The sequence below is a fragment of the Rhinolophus sinicus genome, linkage group LG13 (assembly GCF_036562045.2).
Source record: "Rhinolophus sinicus isolate RSC01 linkage group LG13, ASM3656204v1, whole genome shotgun sequence".
Lineage (NCBI taxonomy): Eukaryota > Metazoa > Chordata > Mammalia > Chiroptera > Rhinolophidae > Rhinolophus > Rhinolophus sinicus.
In genome coordinates this window covers 46,671,844-46,692,128 of record NC_133762.1, presented here as the reverse complement: position 1 = coordinate 46,692,128, position 20,285 = coordinate 46,671,844, and the positions used below count along the sequence as shown (strand labels likewise).

Genomic DNA, 20,285 nt, shown 5'->3' with positions numbered 1-20,285 from the left:
TAAATGAAAACTATTTCCTTGATTCTAAGATGCATATACCACACCCCCCCCCGCCCCTTTCCATTTGTCTGGCACTGAAATGTATCCTTCAATTGATGGTATCTTAAAAATAACTGGAAGCATTTTTCTTTCTTAGTCATAATAAAATATTGATGTCTTTCAACTGATGGTATCTTGGATTCAGAATTTGAGGGATTATTTTTCGCAAGGTACTATTGCAGGCATGAGATGAAGGTGAGGCAAGAAAGACACCCTTCTTCTCTGGCACAGATGACGGGATAGTCTGGAGGCAGATTATTAACACACACACACACACACATTCACACACACACTCACACACACAGCCTCACACACAACAAAAACAAAAACAAAAACAAAACAGTAGGTCATATAGGCTTTGGGCAGGAAAAAAAGAATTTGAGTAGCTAGAATAGGTCTTAAAATAATGTACTCTAGTGTCTTCACATTACAGATGAGGAAACAGATTCAGAGATATGATTTGACTTGTGAGGTCACAGAGTAAGATATGGACCTAGATTTTTCCAGATTCTTAGCACAATGCTCTTAACATGACACTGGGTTTTCATGACTTACAATCTGTAATCAAGATGTTGAAACTTCCTGCCATCACTATTAAGTTTCCATTTCATACATCTCTAGTCTAACCTGCCCAGCCAGATGTACACTACACTACTTAAAATCAATGGTTGCATCCCAAACAAGTGGTAGAAATGTAATAACTACTTTAAGTGTTGTATGAATGAATGCTTTCATCTCTTGAGTGTGCAAGTATGCACAGACATACCCACAACCACATACAATTCCGGTGTTCCCCACTGCTCGGCTCACAGTTCTGGAGCCACGTGTCCTTCTGAATCTGAATCCAGCTAATGAAGGGACATATGCTTTCACTGACTGACAGCCTGTTCTATTTCTACAGCCTCCAGGCAGACCTGTCCTCTTGAACTATGCTTGGTTTCCCCTTGCCTGCTGTGTCAAAGTATTTACATTAGAGACTCTAGTCATTCATGTATAGCATTCCTGGATCATACTGTGATACCAGGGTAATTACAGCCAATTGGTACCCCAGAACTAAGGTATTACTGAGGGAACCTAACAATCAAATATATAACTGGGATAGCAGGAACCTCTGTGCCTTTAAAGAGAAATTCAAGTGGATGATTCTATCCTCTCAGTTATTCCTACATGTGTACTATCTCACAATGATTATTTCTATTAAAATTTAACCAAAATCTCAAGTATATTTTGAACTAACATGACAGCCACTAGAGGTATACATTTTTTGTCTATAGGAATAATGAACATATACATAACATTTGGGAAACATATTGACCCTCATTTTACATGAGTGTATGTGCTCAGAAAATTTCACATCTGTGACTTTCATCAGTTATATTCTTTCTCATTTAAAACATTTTTTAACAACCATTTTGCATATCTGTATTTTCTTCATATTCCTGTATATTAGAAGGGCAGTACTGTAAGACAATTCTAGGATTGAATCTTAGTCCCCCTTCTTCCCAGCTGTGGGATCATGTGTACAATATGTTACCTCTCTAAGCTTCAGTTTCCTCATCTAAAAATGAGTGTAATAATAGTTATTTCATCAGGCTTTATAAAGATCAGATGAGGCAGTGATGTAAACTGCTTGATCCTCAGTTGGCACATTTGGTACAACAAGGGTAGTTGTTACAATTTTTTTCTTGTTAATTTATTCCATTATTCTGCAGCTTGTTTTACTGGTATCTAGTATCTAGTAATGCCTTCACATTTTTGAATACCATCTTGAAACATAAGCTAAAGAACTGTTTTCACCTAATATTCATCTTTTCAAATTTAAAAGTATTTTACAAACCTTTTGAAATATAATTTTTTGCAATATTTTATTCTTAAATCTTGTTTAGGTTTATTATTTGCAAAAAAAGTGAAATAATATAACAGGCTTTGTGTCAGTCTGTATTTTCCAAAGAGAGCTGCAAAAACATCTGCCCTCCCACTTGTTCTTCTACAATGCGATCTTGCCTCTCACCTACCTCCTCAAATTTGGGTGGGCCCTACGACTGGTTTGATGAATAACAGAGAGGAAGTGATAATGTCCCAGTTCCAGGCACATACTGCTCCATCTAGGAACTTGGCCACCATGCTGTGAGAAGCCCAACCACATGGAGAGGCCACATGGGGATGCTCTGGTCAGTAGGCCCAGCTGAGCTCCCAGCAGACAACTGCCAGCCACATCAGTGACCCATCTTGGACAACTGGTCCAACTGAACTTTCAGTTGACTCCAGCCTCAGATGTTATCTGCCAGCCACTGCATGAGAAAGCTAAGGGAAAACCACCAACCCGAGCCCAGGTGATCCACAGAACTATGAGAGAAAATAATAGTGTTGTTTAAGCCTCTAAATTTTGGGATGATTTGTTACACAGTAATAGATAAACATAATAGGCATTAATTGAATAATATTAGAAATCTTTGGCCTCCTAGGTCATCCTGCCATCTAAAACATATGAAAGTAAGTCATTATGATTTTTCTCTGGGAGTAGAGTTGAACCCATGATTTGCACATGCAACATAAACCACTGTTATGAAGTCTGTTCTATAGTTAGAAGTCTTTATTAAGGGGTTGTAAATAAGATTAGTTAATTATCACAGTATTCAGGTTTTTTACCTATAATATCAAAGTTTGCTAAATCTACTCTTGAATTTTCTAAAATCTACTCTTGCATTTCAGAAGTTTATGCAACAAATGAAGAGGGTTTCTACAAGTATTTCTAAATCATGTAGCCCAAAGCCACTATATAAATTCAAGGCACTGTCTAACTGATAGACACACAATGCAAGTCCAAATCATTTTATTAATCAAGTCTTATGATACATAATGAACAAATAATTTTCTAAAAACATTCCAAACCTCTCAAAAGACCCATTTAAAACCAAACATTATGATTGTGGCTATATGGCCAAGGTAAAATAGAAGCTAATAGCAAATATGCAAATATTTTAAGCAAGGCTGCCATTGTTAAAATTATCATCTATATAGAGAGTTCTGATGAGCTGGTTATTTGAATGAATTTGAACTTGAAATTTTAATACTGGCTTTGAGTGTCCAATTCCTTTTGTGTGTGCACACAAACCAATCATTTACTTGAAGGTCTCTACCCATGATCCTTTCCTTTTAACTTGCCTTACTAATACCATCATCACTAACAACACTAAAGTTCATGTTCTTCTATAGTAAGTGTTTCTATAATAAGTGCTTCAGGGAGTCTGGTTGTGAATTTCTGCTGAACAGCTAAAGGTACAACAGGAAGAGCGATGACCAAGTCACTCAAATTTAGCTCCTAGGTAAAATGGAAATAATCCTATTTGGAAAAATACCAAAATATTAAGTTTGATGCATGAATACATACCTATTAAAAATTAAAATGTCACATTATATAAATGGGCCCATTCATGCTATTCTTATTTTTAAAACACTATTTTTGTGACATGTAAACTAATAAAAAACAAAAACAACTCACCACTTTCTACTTCCTCTTCATTATCATCCTCTAAGATGCTAACTGGGGCAGCAGTTTCTCCAGCTTCCATCATGCTTTTCAAAGCTTCAAGCTGCTCTGTTATTAAAATCAAACAAGATGGAGAAGGTGAGTCACGATATGAAGTACAGCGTAGGGAATACAGTCAATGGAATTGTAACAGCTATATACGATGTCAGAGGGATAGTAGATTGGGGGAAGGGAGTAATAGTTAGACATTTGTAATAGTTAGACATTTACACCCACTTTGTTATCACTTTGTGAGGGGTGTAAATCTCTAGTACATTGTTTCATGCACCTGAAACTAATAAAAAAAAATAAATAAATAAATAAAATAATAGAAGGAGAAAGTGACAGATGTTACGTCACTTAGAAAATCTGGGCTTTCAGATCGACAGGAAATGTATTATCATGACTCCTACTGGTGACGTTCCTAAGGCCACTGTCTCACCCAGTCCTGGTGACTGAACTGAAGGAATATGCAACAACTACATTATCTACAAGTGATGACGAACTACTGGAATATGGGCGAATTACTCAAATTTGTGGTCACTGGTTTGAGAAGGGGGGCTCAATCATCGTGAAAAACTTAAGTCTTAATAACAAAAGCCCATCATTTGGTGAACAATTAAGGTGAAGTGACAGAAAAGAAACATGCCCATTGGAGAGTGACAAAATTTCTAGAAAATATACTTATAAGTTATACAACCAGGGTTATTATCCTAATATATAAAAAACCTTTATAAGTCAGTAAGATAAAGACAAATGAAATAATTTTTAAAATGGAAAAAAGGGAGTAAATCATAAATAATGATATATAAACAAACTAGTTATCAAAAAGATACAAATAAAAAATTAAAGCACCATTTTTCTTCTATTATTGGGCAACATATGAAAGATGACCAAGAGCCATCATTAAGAATACTGCTAGGAAACAGGCAGTCTCGTATATTGTGGTCAGAGTGTAAATTGGTTCAACTTTTCTGAAAGGCAGTATAGCAAGATCCATCCCAATATAAAACGTGTATCTGCTTTGGCCAACCAACTCTAATTGTACCACTTGATTCCAAGGAGAAGGTTGCACAAATGTACAAAATGAACATTCAGGCATGTTTATCGTTGTTGTTTTCATAGTAATGGGAATCCATTACCTTGGGACTGGTCAAATTATACCATATTCCATATAATAAACTCTGTATATGAAGTCGGACAGTTAAGTTCACGAACTCATTCTAGAAAAAGTGCTACATACCTCACTAATGAATATCGCTATGGTCACCTTCGAAGCACGCCCCTTTGGAATCTATGCACCGACACCAGTGCCTAGTGCACCCTTTAAAGCAATTTTGGAACTCTTTTTCTGGCATGGCCATCAGAACTGTCATCGTATTACCCTTGATGCCCTGAATGTCATCAAAATGTCTTCCTTTCAATATTTCCTTTATCTTCAGGTAAAGAAAGAGAAGTCATTGGGGGCCAGATCAGGAGAGTAGGGAGGGTGTTCCAATTAGTTATTTGTTTACTGGCTAAAAACTCCCTCACAGACAGTGCCGTGTGAGATGGTGCATTGTCGGGATGCAAGAGCCATGAATTTTTGTCGAAAAGTTTAAGTCGTTTAACTTTTTTGCGCAGCCTTATCAGCACTTCCAAATAGTAAACTTGGTTAACAGTTTGTCCAGCTGGTACAAATTTATAATGAATAATCCCTCTGACATCAAAACAGGTTAGCAGCATCAGTGCAACAAGTTCGTGAACTTACTTGTCTGACCTCGTTGTGTTTCATACATTATAATTAAAGTTACGATGTAGATTTATATCTTTCTGCATGTAAGTATACTGTATTGGTTGCTTTAAAAATAATAAAAATTTAGTAATTTAACATGATCCCAGATTTGTTAAAAATGTTTGTATATGTCTAAACATGTGCATGTGTATATGTATCTAGACTACATGTATCTTGTGTAAAATACATGAATTTAAGGCTATTTTATTAGTTTCTTATACTTTTTGTTGTTTTCATTTTCCTATGACATAATTGCTTTTGTAATAAAAACTATAATATATGTAATTAACATTTTTAATTTAGAATATCTAGGGGAAAAACAATGCAATCATACCAATATATGATGCTACTAATTTATTGAACTGAGATTTGCTGGAAGAAAGTATTTTCAAAGAAAACGTTCTAGGAAAATGCAGGGGAAAATGTCTATATAAAATCATTTCTCTCTCAATCTCTCTCTCTCCACACACACATACACACATTCATACTCTCATCTTTACCTAGGATCCCTGGATATGTATGTATCACATGGGCAAACTGCAAAGGGAAACTTTTAAAGAGGAGTTTAGGTGTATAAAATGATAAAATGATAGTTCCTTGTATCGTGATAATTTCTAAAATGTCTCTTTCAGCTTATTCTCACTTCTCCTCGGGATCCCTTCAAATTCTGTTATATGAATATACTTTTCCCACTGCAGAAATGAACTGACGCAGAAATTAAACTTAAATGTAAATATGGCAACTTTGCTCTGATCAGTATATGTAGCATCACTAAAATCAGTGGTTTTAAAATATATTTCATTGTAGATAGCTTAACTGTCCAAATATACAATGTATGTATGCTTCCATCATAGATGCATGTATTTGACTTACTTTGTTCAACCTCAGGTTTCAGCCGTTTATTTTTGATGAGTATTTTTCTTTTGAGGTCATTGGGGGATGGCAAGGGCCTGCCTGGTTCCAGCTAGAGAGAAACAGAAAAGGCTGAATTAATGACAGGTTGTGCTTCTCCATTCTCATTACCAGCCCACAATAAGCATGGAGGCCTGTGAGTTATACCACCCATGTCCACTAGATGGCAGTCAGCACAGTTTTATGTTTTCATTTCCCAACTCAAATTAGCCTATAGTATCCAACTTTGCCTTATACTAGTATTGTGGCAGACTTGACATCCACACAGTCTCCAGGCTATGCAGAGCTGCTCCACTTTCCCTAGTGGAGCTGGTTCTGACCTGTGGTGGTGTTGGGGGAGGGGCTCCTCTTCAACCTCAGGCCTTGCTCCTTTTAAGTACTAGCTGGTCAAGTACAAAGGATCATTGTGCCAGCTGGGGTCAGAACTGGCTTTCCCAACCATAAGTCAGGAGTCTCCCCTGATCCTCCCAAGTGTTGGGCTGTACGGTAAGCCAGTAGGCTGATCCAACCTCAACACTGGGACTGTGGTTTTGTTGGTTCAATAAAGGAATCAAGAAGAGAGTGGTCCTAACTACTGAAACCTGACCTCTACTTTGCTCTCATTTGCTTGGACTTATGTCTGCAAAGGAAATGGTCCCTTCTTCTATTACCTCTGATTCATATAAGTGTGCCATATCTAGTCATCCATTCCGTACTCCCCCATCCATCCATCTATACACCCACCCACCAACCCATCCAGGCCTCCATTCATTTTCAAAAGTAAATTTTAAACTACTTCTTAATGCAAGGCACTGTGCATTCCTACATCTGTGTTGCCTCGAAATTTTGCTGAAATTTTGCTTCCTTTGAGAAGCCTATCGTAACTGGTCCATTTCCAAGTGATCGCTCTTGAACCTGGATAAGTCTAATAAATATTTAACACAGCATAGGCCAACTTCTTTTTCAGTTATGTTTTTACATTTGTGCCCTGTGCGCCGCCCCCTCCCCAATATTGAAAGGTCTTTAGTTCAGGGAGCAGGTCTTACTCTCACTTATAATACCTATGCTTCCCACAGCACCTTTAACGTATGTGCATATCACTTCACAAAAAATACAGTGGTCTTTCCACAACAGCAAGCACTTAAGTACAGACCCAAAAATAAACAGAGGGCCTAGGTCAAAAAATATAGAATAAAAAAATCAGGGATGTTTCTTAGTTTGGGTTCCCTTGGAATCAGTCTCTGAGGTAAGGATTAATGCACCCGTAGTAGTTTATTTGGGAGGCTGTCCCAGGAAACTCCAAGAGGAGCAGAAAAGTAATAAAAAGAAGATAGGCAGCCAATCAATGGTGTGTTATGAGGCAAGTTATCACTGTGGGCAACTGGAGTGCCATCCTGCTGGGGAACCCTGGGGGCGGTGGAGAACATATGCTCAGAGTTATCCCTCCTGGGGAGTAGGGAGCATGGGGTGGGGGTGTTAATTCTCTGGCACTTCTGGCCTTTCTTTCACATGTGGGCAGAGCAGGCTCCAGTGACCAGGGCAAAAGCTACAGGCGCTGGCACTCAGCTGAAAGTCAGGCCAGGACACAGGGAAATAGGAAGTGCTGCATGAACATGGACAGGGCGTCTGCAGCTATGGCTTCAATAAACTGAAGAGAATCAGGAGTGGGTGCAAAGGATGCAAATACCCTTGTCTCTTAAAGTTTTTTCAGCTCCCATAGATGACTTCTGAAAAACTCATTGTTCAACTACATGATGTGTTCACAGGTAACACAAAGCACCTTTCTTCCCGTCAGTCATTGTAATGTTCTACTGCCACCTCATTCTACCATGTTTGGGCCCATCAGCTGCTTGCCAATAGTGGGGCAAAATATTTTACTACTGCACAGTGTTCTATTACTTTAATTCCATTAGCTCTCTTGCTACTCATAACATCTTTGACAGTGGATCTTAACATTTAGGTTCATGGATCTTTGTGATGAACTCTCTGGAATCTTTGTATACAAAAGAAATTGTATGCAGTTAGAATGAGTTCACAGACCCCACAAAGCCTATCTATGGGCCACAGTTTAAAAAGTCTTTGCTTGACGAAGAAATTAGCAGATGTAAACATGAAGCTCAAAAGATGTCCATATAACATTGCCCAAGTATTTATTTTGGAGTTGGGAACTTGAACTTCAGGCTTCTGAGACTTTAATCTGTGAACTTCCTGTGTGTGCTGAACCCTAAATGCACATTTGATTCACCTGGAGAGCGTTTAAAAAACTTGGGGCAATTAAGTCAGAATATCTGAGTGGGTCCCTCTTAAAGATATTTTTAACAGTTCCCCCAGGTGGTTCTAACATATAACTAAAGTTGAGAATGACTGCGGAGTCTAGACTCTTGGCCAGTGGGCACTTTATGAAATTTTAGGAAAGAGATCTCAGAAACCACAGACTCCAATATCTTCCGAATTAAATTGAACCAGATGTTTATTTTATGTCTCTCTCTACACATCCCTCTGAAGCACAATGAAAGCTTTCTGTACCAATGAATTTAAATAAATATGAAGATCTTTAGCATTAGTCCTCCAGAACTACTTGACCCCTTAGAAATGAATTTCAAAACAAATCCATTCATGTTAGAAATATGGTTAGCTAAAAATACCTACTGGATGTGATTCAAGTGCTTGTTTCAACAGGAGATCTCCAAATAGATCTTCGCAATATTTGGACATCTTGTACTGTTGATATTTGCTGGAGAGAAAGAACTGGCATTTGTAAATTCAAACATCCATTAACTGTCCAAGAATAAGAAACACTCATTCCTAGGCAATTAAAAACTCCCACACTACAGAATGCACGATTGTCCCCTTGATATTAATGTAAGATGTACTGTTACATACCACAAACTTGAACCAGTGTTGTTTAAAAAAGAAGTAGAATTTGCCCCCAAACTAAGAGACGGTAAACAGAATAAAAAATGTCTTCCAAGTTCATAAAGTCTGATTTTAAATATACTGCCAAATCTTCCAACTCGATGGAACTTGGAGTAAGGTGTCCTGATCTCTGCTTTTTGTTTAGAGGAAGCATCTCTAAACATACACATAGGATGACTTTGGGTTTTGTTTTGTTTGGGGGTTTTTTGGAGGTGGGAGAGTAGTGGTTTGAGTTTTCTTTCTTTCTGTCTCCTTTCTATTTTTTTTTTTTTTTTTATAGGACTGACTATGTGTTTCATAAGACAAAACAAACTATTGGGTTGTTTAAAAAAAAACTAGAGCAGGAGTGGGGAATGAGGATCAGGAAATAATGCTTAGAGACTTGGAGTAGAATTAATCATTATACCTGCAGTGATTTTCAAAGGAGAGAATTACAGGATATTCAGATGTGACAAATGCAGTTTCCTTGATGGCTTGAATAACATCCTTTAAAGATAAAAGAGTGTTAATGAGAGAGAAGAGAACAAATTTTAAGGCACCTGAAACCAATCACAGACTACTTTGAGCTTTTCAGAAAGCCAATTGTGGCAATTCAGGCCTGGAGAACCCATTTACCCTGAAACTACTACCAGTCGAATCCCCGTGGTTAGAGCCACAAGAGTTTGGAAAACCCTATGGCTATGTAATTTTAAAACTTACCTTAAAAAGGATATCTGTACACATTGCTTTTCCATGAGTTATTATCGGTTCTTGGTCTTCACCTTTTCCATCCCAACAGTCAAGTTCGACACATCTAGAAACATAGTGAAATTATAATATTGAACCCTTACAATAAAACAGTGTGTGTACAAAGTAAAGGAAAAGACACCAAAACAAGTTGTTTTCTGACAGAAGTGGAGAATGGAATGAATTAAGTAACAGGATTATTTTATGGAATATTCCGGTTTAAATCACATTACTCTCTTCATCAGCTCGGTGTCATCCAAAAGGCACTGTCAAAGATTAAAAGAGACTTCAGAGATATCACAAACAGTGTGGTTCTGGATGAAATCCTAGTTGTGACAAAGCCACAAGAAAGGACAACTTGGGGGCAACTGGGGAAATTTGAATATGGGCTAGGTTTTAGACAAGGTTAAAGAATAATTTTTAAGGTGGGATGATGTTACTTAGGCCATAAAGGAAAATGTTCTCATTGTTTCAGTGATTCGTAATCAAGTATTTAGAGACAGAAGTCCTGATATAGCTGATTTCTTTTAAAGTATTTCCATACTAAAGAAAAAAATAGTGGGTAAAAAAATAAAATATTGGTTACTAATAACCAAGAAAAAAATCATAATGTAATTACATTTCTTATTTTTCACTTTCAGCATTTTTGTCATATTTTAAACCTTTGCCAATTTCTGTAAAAGAAAAACAATGTTCAATAATCTTTATTCTCAGAAAATGAAAATTTAGAACTTTTAACATTAAGTAAAGCTAACTTTGCAAGTGTCTATATATGACCAATAGAAAACCTAGCGTGACTTCTTAAAATATGAATGTTTTTTTTTGTTTTGTTTTGTTTTTTTGCAATTTTTGGAGGATATTTCAAAATTACAGTAGAAAATATCTTTTGACCCACAGGAGGCCTCTAGACTGTTCTGGAACAGATACTGTCCTTCCTTTCTCACGGTTAAATGACCATCGTAATTTAAGAGAAGGACCAATTTTGACAATTACTTCCTTTTTTTTCAGCAAAGGCATCGTATACAAAAAACACAATTGCCATCTTGAGTTTCTGACCTGCACCCAGCCAGGAGAACCTGTCTGTACATTTCTACTGAAGACTTCCCGCCAAACTGTCGGCCCGTGAGATAGGTGTTGTGGGAAGAACTGATGAAGTAGTGAGCCAGAGGATGGTCCATTTCTTGGTACAGTTCTAAACGATCTAGGAAGACGGGGGCATTTTCATCTGACATCAGATATCTGCAAAACCCATCACTCGATATGAGGCCTAGGGAAAAAAAGAATATCTTAGCAGACCTGTGGCTCTAAAGAGACACATCTCATGTTTTATTCACGGAAGCTGAGGCAGCTTAAACAGGATGAGTCCAAACGTCTTCATAGTCTCTTTCCCAAGACACATCATTTTTCAGAACTTGGACAACATAACATAGTTGCACATTATAAGTAACCTAATGCATTCCACAAAGAGGTAGCATTCTGCTTTTATGTCTACGATGGCAGAGCACACAGTTCCCCAAGTTCAGAAGCATAGCGACAGGAGCTGTGGTGACCAGGAGTCAAGGGGACACCATCTTTCTGCCTCTGCCACTCACTCCTTATGCTCCAGAGTCTCAGCTTCCTCTTCTGTCAAATGGGGGGAAATACTGGCAACACCTGCTGTCCAGGCCTAACATGATGGCAAATGACAATACATATAAGAGGTGCTCTTAAAAAACTGGGATGCAGACAACTGTGAGGCATTATTGTTCTCTCCAGATTGGAGAAGGAATTAGTGGCCTTTCTGGATTTAAACAATTCGATTTTCCGATTTTATCTAAAAGGCAGGGTATGGGACTAGTGAGAAGAGATTGCAAAGGTCATTGAAACATGGTCCCAAGAGCCCCTGTTCGTTTGTCACACCTTTCTGACATGGGGACAGGGTCCATGGTAACTGCAGGAAAGGCGACCAATATTTCTCCATCTTCTCCTATCCTATCAGTCATTACAGCTTCAGCTTTTGTTTTTATTTAAACATTTGCAAGTTATGAACAGATTTTAAGCATACAGAACAATATAGATGATAGCATAAGAAATAGCCATAGACATACACCACAATTTTCTCAGATCTTAACATTTTACTTTATTTGCTCAACATTTTTAAAAGGTATATATAACTACAGATTCCTTGGCAGCACCCTCTGTACCCCACCCTCAATTCCATCTTTCTACTTCATGGTAGACAACCACTACCCTAGTTTTTGTGTTTAACATTCCCCAAATGGTTTTGTAACATCACTACATATGCATTTATCCAAACAATAGGTAGTTTTGAATATTAAAAAAAAATTATATACAAGATATGCCACTACCTGCATTTGCAACTTGCTATTTTTACTCTGTATTTTCTTGGGACTTATCCAGTTAATATAAGTACCTCTTCTTCATTTATTTTTCACTGAATAATGTATAGTAGTATGTAGTATACGGAATGTACAGTATTCCATATGTGAATATATCGGTTTATTATCGTCCAGTTGATGGATACTTAGATAAAAATTTGTGTCTCTATCTCCATACATTCATTCTAAGAGCAAGTGCTTTTTGAGGCATTGAGATAGATATAGTGATAGAAGAAACACACAAGTCCTGCCTTCATGAAACTCATATTATGGGCAAAATAACAAATAAATTAACACACAAATATAATGCAATGCCGTGAGAGTGCTAGAAGGAAACAGAAAGCAGGGAATAAAAGTGATAGAGGAAGACCAAGGGGCTGTGTTAGATATGTGGTCCCAAAAGCTGTTCTGAGGTCATCACACTCACGCATGGGGAGCAAGCCACGTGCGCACCTGCACACCTGGGGGAACCCACCCCAGGTAGAAGGATCAGCAAGTGCAAAGACCTTGATGCAGGAGTGGTGATGGAGGAGAGAAAACTAACTGGAAATGAAGTTGGAGAGACAGCCAAAGGCTGTATCAGTTGGACTTTTGTCTTCCCTAAGTACTTTGGATTTTATTCTAAGTGTGGTGGGAAGCCTTTGGAGGATTTTGAAGGGTGGAGTGACACAATTAGATTTGGTTTTAAAGGTTTACTCTGGCCACTGGGTGGAGCATACATTGTAAGGTATTGAGTAGAAAGGAGAAGGCAGTTAGAAGTCAACTGGCATTGTCCAAGGAGAGATGAGGAAGGCTCGGACAGTCGGATAAAGGTGAAGATGATGAGAAATGATTTTATTCAGGATTTCTTTTTAGGACAGATCTTGCAGGTTTTGCTGATGGATTAGAGGTGCTATGAAAGAATAAAGCAAGTTGAAGATGATTCCAAGAGTTTTGGCTTGAAAAGCTGGGTGAATAATGGTACCAATTTCTAGGCTGAGAAAGGGATAGGTCTGTGGGCAAGGAGAACCAAAACACAATGTACATATATATTTGAGATGCCCATTCAACATTTAAATGGAGAGTTCTACTACAGGTCTCACAGGTCTGTAGTTTAAGTTAGAGGTTAGGAATGGAGAATTTGATTACAAAGTCATGTATTTATAGAAGAAGCTTAAAGCCATTGGTCTGGATGAGCTCACCTAAGGAGGTGAGTTGTAAACAGAGCAGAGATCTGAGCTTGGGCCACTCTGACATCCAGAGTTGGGAAATATATGAGAAATTCTCTAGGGTACATATCTGGAAATGGAAAGGCCTTGCTGTAGGAGAGGTATATTTTCCACTGTACTAACTATTGCCAAAATATTCATCAAGGTGGTTGTTTGTACCAATTTATGCCCACCAGAAGTTTGTAAGAAAGCCTTTTGCAGCACATTCTCGCTCATACTTGATAATGACAGACTTTAAAATTTGCATCATTGGTAAAATGGTGAAGCTGTGCTTTTTAGACATGTCAATGGTAATTTCATAGACGTTTAGGACCTGGAAGGACTTGAGAAATACTCAATGATATACCTCTATCATAACATCTAACACACTGCCAAGGAACTGCTGAGTCATATGTCTTTCTCTTTTAACAGATCGCTACTGCCTTACTCAATTTTCAATCCCCAGTATCCAGCACACAGCTTGGCACCCTGTCAGCCCTCTACAAACTTTAAGGAATGAAAGCGGGGAGAGAAACACAAGTTGAATGACTGCATGAACCCCACCATCTTATAAGCAGGGAAACAGAGACCCAGGAATATAGTTCCTTGCTCAAGATCACACCAATGACAGGGTAGCAACAAGAATCATCAAATCAAACACTGCAAAGTGCTAGATTTTCTATGGAGCCACTCTTCCCCTCACTTGAATCACATGTAATACGGAATAAATGGTGATACTCAGAATATTCATAGAGAGGCAAATAATGAAGCCGTCTTGCTGAAAATAGGTATTTGAGGCCCTAGCAGAAAGTGTGAACGTAGGATTATAACCCAGGGAAAACTCTGCTGGACTTGGGAAAATATCAAAGATGAGGTCACGCTGTATGGTGGGCCAGGCATGCTTATAAACAGGTTGTGTGAGCCGAGAGAATAGAGTATGAACCTTTGAGCCACATTCTCTGAGCTATAAAATAAAAAGAACCCCTAATCAAAAGAGGAGGAAACTGCAGCTATGATATTCATGGGCACATGGGACAGACAGAACTTCAACCTAGATCTTCTTTCTCTCTCCACTGAGACACAGGCCAGAAGCTCTAACTCAGGTATCTCCTGGCACTCCTGTCCAGTTTAATTAGCATCTTCCTTCCCACTGCTATGGGACTGACCTGAAATTTTCTTTCCATGCCTTTCATTTGTCAAATATTGGAATGGACAACACATTGTTTCCAAAGTTTCATTGAAAGGGGCAACGGTTCTAAAACCCCAACAATTTGCTGAATTGTTGCCTATTTGCCTGCCTATTTAATTTCATATCAATTACATGTATCTGCCATACCAGAGGTCAAGTGATGGGTGAGAAGGCTCATCAAATAATGGATTATATTTACTGGGCTTTGCAAAACAAAAGGGAGAAAAAGCAGGTGTAAATTTTTACAGAAAATGAAATTCTTTTCAAACATTGTAAATAGAGACTGTATTTGGCATTTTTACATTTTAAGCATTAAGCAATACTAAAAATCTAATATAAGAAAGTACCCGGAGGGAAATACCACTATAATGCATTTAATAATACAATAAATTTAACATTTTACCTCAGGTAGCATGGACAAATCTTGATGTAAGGTAAAATTTATACCATCTTAGAGCAAGAAAAACAAATCAGTCAGTTACCAATCCGTGGCTCTAGGGCGTTCCAAGGCATTTAAAAATACTTTTAACTAAAAATCAGAGGACTTGAAAAATTGCATACATTCTTGCTTTTATTTTTAATAAAGAAACATTAACTTTTTTCACTTTTATTACCTTTTGTCTTTAAGTCTTCATCAGGCTCATACATCTCAATGATCTGCATCGCCCTTTTAACGTCATAAAATGGGAATAAAATTTCATTCAGTCGAGGATCTCGTTGATGCTATGATGAGAAAAGAACTCCATTTAGGTGGACGTGTCTCACCTTTCTGGCGTTACACAGTACTAGAGTATGTAATCTCTAAAACAAAAGACATCTATAATATCATGTTTACAGTTACAAAGATAGGGTTTCACTGTCTTCCTGTCTTTCTCCCTATAATATACTTTTAAAACAGCTCCAAATTTGGAAGTACTTGGTTGGTTCCCCTCACTGAGCTAGAGAGGGAGAACACAGAATATACTTTTATTTTTCCTTCAAAAATTAAAGGATGCTTAATATGGTGTGCATGTTACTTGTATTGTTTTCTAGTGGTCATACCACGGGTAAGACATTTGGCATTAATGTCTATAAAAAGTGAGGTCAAAAAATCTTTAAAAAAGGAAAAACAAAAGCAAAAATCGAACCCCCCAAAAATAGTTCAAATAGATAATATACTAATTTAAGTGCCAAAAACAAAAACAACAATAAAAAAATCCCCTAAGACAGGCAAACATCATTTCAGTTCCATTATATCTTTGTACATCAATAAAAGATTTCTTGGGCACTCTGAAAACTTCATTTTTTTGAGCGAATATTGATCAACATGAACCAATTGTAATAATGTTGAAAATTAATCAGCACAAGGATATTTACAAGCTATACACAGTATGAAAATCTGTATTTCGATTTCAGTAGTTTGGAAAGTCTTTTTCTCTATGAAATCTACCTGTTTGCCCTGAGGAAATTCTCTGGGCAGAGAGCACATGAATGATGAAGGTACTTAGGAGCGTGTGATGTCATGCTTTTCCAATCAGCACTAGATGCTCGTGGTAATATTCCTGCAGTTTGCCAGCCTAACTTCACAGCAATGATGAAACGAGTTCAAATTATTACCTAACCCAACTACCATTGTGTGTGTGTGTGTGTGTGTGTGTGTGTGTGTGTGTGTGTGTGTATCTATCTGTCTGTATAGACCTGAAAGCAGTGGGTCCATTAAACTTCCTTATTGTTAACTGTTAAAGGACCAAACACTGTGACCCTGGTCTTCCATCAAATAAAGCAAACTTCAATGGAATAAAGGCAGATAAGCAGATGTGAGCAAAACCTGGTCAATAGGTAGGATCCTGGCAATAACTCTTTACCCAAATATATGCACAGACTTTGGAAAAACACTTGTGAAAATGTATTTAAGAAACAATTGTTAAAAGTTCATATGGATTTCGCTTCCCCATTTATCTTGAAATGGTAATTTGAAAAGTGGTTTACACAGAATGAATGCCTTTGGCCAACAGAACATTTGATGTCATTTCCTAAAGCACTTGTGGCCTAGCCTGTTCTGGTCCCCCCACCTCCCCACCGAGTTGAGTGTTAACTCAAAAGGAATCAATATCTTTTTGTCAATTTATCCCAATGAAGCATGCTTCTGTTGTCATCAAAGAAATTACGGCTCACAACAGCTCACATCCATGCATGTGCTACAGCAGAAGCTGTTAGGTTAATAACAGGCTTTGAGACCATAACGAACAAAAGTTATGGGGTACGCAGAGAACTGTCGACCATGGAATGCCAGGCAAGTGAAGGCATGCTGTATCCTGTTTAGGAAATCGATGCTGTCATGCAATTCTACAGCTTGCTATTTGAGGAAGTGACAAGCACCACCCTTCTGGTGAGAATGCATTGTTTTAAAAACAAACAAATAAACAAACGAACAAAAAATTTTTTCTAGGCACCTTTCTTCTCCCTTCTGTCTCTGTAAATAACAGCAGGGAAGAAGATGGATGTGGGATAAAATGTCCTTTTTACCCCAATGCAATTTATGTTCATGATTGGCCACTTTATTTCTCTTCCTTTTTAAAACTGTCTTTTGATTTAAAGATAGGCTCGTTGGTTGTATTCTGGACTCAATGGAGATGATGGGGCAAATCCATATGAATTAAAAAGCGAGAGAAAGAGAAAATTCAGCTAAAGGGGAGAGAAGAGATAAAGTTAAGGAAAGGAGGAGAGGGAATCAGGCACTCTTATGTGTTTTTCATATACATATATGTGTGTATTCTAATCTGGCGTTACCAGTAGTGTGGTCTGTGGATGGCAAAAATGGCATCACCCTCACCTGGGAGCTTGTTAGAAATGCAGATTCTTGGGCCCCACCCCAGTCCTACCAAATCTGATTCTCTGGGGTGGAACCCATAAATCTGTGTTCTAACAAACCTCTCAGGTGATTCTGATGTACTCCAATTTAAGAACTACAACCCTAACAGATAAAGGTATGCCTTTTAACATATTTGTATATCATTTAAAAAAGTACCTAAGTCCTGCAAGGATAGAAGAATGCTAAATGTTTAAGATGTCGTCCGAATTAAATCCCATTAAAACTTAGTCCCAGGGCATGATATTCACTAGAACATCCTGCCTATCAGAAGCAATCGCTAAGAAAACCAGGTTCTAAAATAGATGTATCATAATCCCCTATTCTACATGCGTAGCAAATAAGCATTAAGAGCAGATAATACACAATTGCATTTGTTTTTGCATCTGCTCCACCAGGTAACATAATCTTTTGTTTTTCCTAACATTTTCATGTTTCAAACCAAAGAAAGTACAGTCTAATCTGGATAATCAAAAGGCAAGGAAGCAAGTGGTAAGATTTACTTTAGAGTCACAAAACTATAATTCTTTTAGATGAAAAAGCAAAGAGGAGAAAGATCATTTCCAGGTAATCTCAGAGGAATAAAGTTGCAGAAATGTTCCACACAGACATAAGCACAGTGGGTCAAATGCTTCACAGCTCTGAATGACCAAGGATTTTCAGTTGGGAAGCCATGTGCCCAGGACATTCACTGTATGATGTCCCAAACTTTGTAAAATGAGATTCTAAATAGCTTCCAAAAATAGATCACAGAATGGTGCCCAAGTGAATGGGGAGTTAATGGATCCGGTTCCATTACGACGTCCTTACTCTTACTGAGAAAAGGTATAGACTGGCTTCAGTCCAAGTAGCACTGAAATAGATGTTGAAATAAATAATATTCAAAAGAGACATAAAGAAAATAAAAGAATAATTGGCAAAGGGAGGTTTCCTTGTGAGCCTAAATACCTCCTTCTCTCTCTTTGCCTACGCATTAAAGAATTAAGATACTGTAAATGTAAAGAGATCACGGGCCCTTTCTTATATTCTTTCAAATGAAAAATAAATAAAAAAATAAATAAATTTAAAAAACCAGGTTTGGCCTTAATGTGATGATATAATATGTGCAATGCACAGGAAAGATTACCAGCAACAAGTAAACAAGCTTATTCCTTATTATTATGGATATCTAAGATCTTTTTCTTTTCTTTCTTTTTTGATCCTTCTCTCTTGTTCTTTATGTCATTTCTCAATTTTGCAGAACCTAAGTTGTTACCATCTTTGTAAGAAGTCAAACAGAGGATGAATGTAAAACTAAATCAATGAAGCTTCTCATTGGGAACAGGAAAAGAGAAGTGAACCTAACTGAAGCCCAGACATTTTCATTAGTTCTGCCACATACAGAGACTGAGTTGACAGCAGAGCAGTGTCTAACCAGTGGCAGCTGCCGGTGAGTACCCCCACCAGCTCTCCTAGACTCCAGTTTGCTACTTTTATAATATAAGCAAAGAAAGTTTCCCTCAGTCTACTGGATGGGAACAAGACACATAACAGTGGCAAACTTTTAGATCTGACTGGATCTGGTGGATTTCCATGACTACCGTGTTTCTCTGAAAATAAGACCTAGCCGGACAATCAGCTCTAATACGTCTTTTGGAGCAACAATTAATATAAGACCCGGTTTTATATTATAGTATGGGATGGTATGGGATGGTATAGTAAGTATAGTATATTAGACCCAGTCTATATTATAGTAAAATAAAACCGGGTCTTATATTAATTTTTGCTCCAAAAGACGCATTAGAGCTGATTGTCCGGCTAGGTCTTATTTTCGGGGAAACACGTAAATTCATTATGGTGAATACCGGAAGGTATGTGCTGCTCTCACATTCTTCCCATTCACACCACGCGTTCCAAGGAGGAACCCTAGTAATTAACTAGGACAGTGCTTCACAAAATTTACTGTGTAGGCAAATCAGCTGGGGATCTTGTGAAATGCACATTCCAACTCAGCAGGTCTGGGCGGGACCAGAGATTCTGCATTTCTAACAGGCTCCCATAGGATGCCTATGCTACTGGTCCACGGACAACACCTTGGGGAGCAATGAACAAGGAGATACTGAGAAGCAGAGGCGGAGCAGGGCTAAAGCTATTGTGAAAAGCTAGTGAGTATCCATGGCATGGCTAGGGAAGAGATGGTACAAATCCCCACATGGCAACCAAGGCAGTAAACGGCCCATTGCCTCTCCTCCCCTCCTTCCAGTTTCCTGGAGATACACACTAATATACTGAACAAAAAAATCATATAAAGAGCAAAGGGATTTACAAGCTGGAAGGTGGTGGAAGGCAGCATGGCTTTTACAATATACATAGCATTTTCCCCGTTACCTATTCTAATTGGTTAATGCTGGTGTACATGTGTCTATTGATTTTGCTTCTGTGATCATTTCTCTGGTTACCTTGCTAAACTTTCTTATTTATTCAAAGAGTTTTTCAGTTGATAGTTTTCAATATTCAGGGTATACAATCACCATTTGCAAATAATGAGAGCAGGGGCTTGTCCTTTCATGTTCCCGGGACTTATGGTACCGTATTTTGCCATGTATAATGTGCACTTTTTTGCCCAAATTTGCGAGGGAAAAATAAGGATGCGATTTTACATATAGGTAGCACTAATTCCATATCTATATGAATGTTTTAAATTCTTCTATTTATGCTTAGGAGTTAACAGTGTAACTCTAGAACGATATCCTTATGTAAAATATCTTGGAATACGATAATCAGTTTTGTTGAACTTACAAAGAACTTGGCAACAACAGAGTTCTTGGC

General features: G+C 37.8%; 1 protein-coding gene across 9 annotated transcripts in view; it reads right to left on the bottom strand.

The window, feature by feature from the left end:
* The window catches only part of PLCB4 (phospholipase C beta 4), a 398,844-nt gene that overhangs the window by 74,927 nt on the left and 303,632 nt on the right, over positions 1–20,285 (bottom strand). For all 9 annotated transcript variants that reach the window (XM_074318158.1, XM_074318162.1, XM_074318160.1 and 6 more), the window contains 7 exons: positions 15,244–15,352; positions 10,932–11,142; positions 9,849–9,942; positions 9,556–9,635; positions 8,883–8,967; positions 6,216–6,306; positions 3,542–3,637 (listed from right to left, as the gene is read on the bottom strand). In XM_074318158.1, the coding sequence (XP_074174259.1) occupies positions 3,542–3,637; positions 6,216–6,306; positions 8,883–8,967; positions 9,556–9,635; positions 9,849–9,942; positions 10,932–11,142; positions 15,244–15,352 (766 nt within the window). The remainder of the gene's footprint in view (positions 1–3,541; positions 3,638–6,215; positions 6,307–8,882; positions 8,968–9,555; positions 9,636–9,848; positions 9,943–10,931; positions 11,143–15,243; positions 15,353–20,285) is intronic.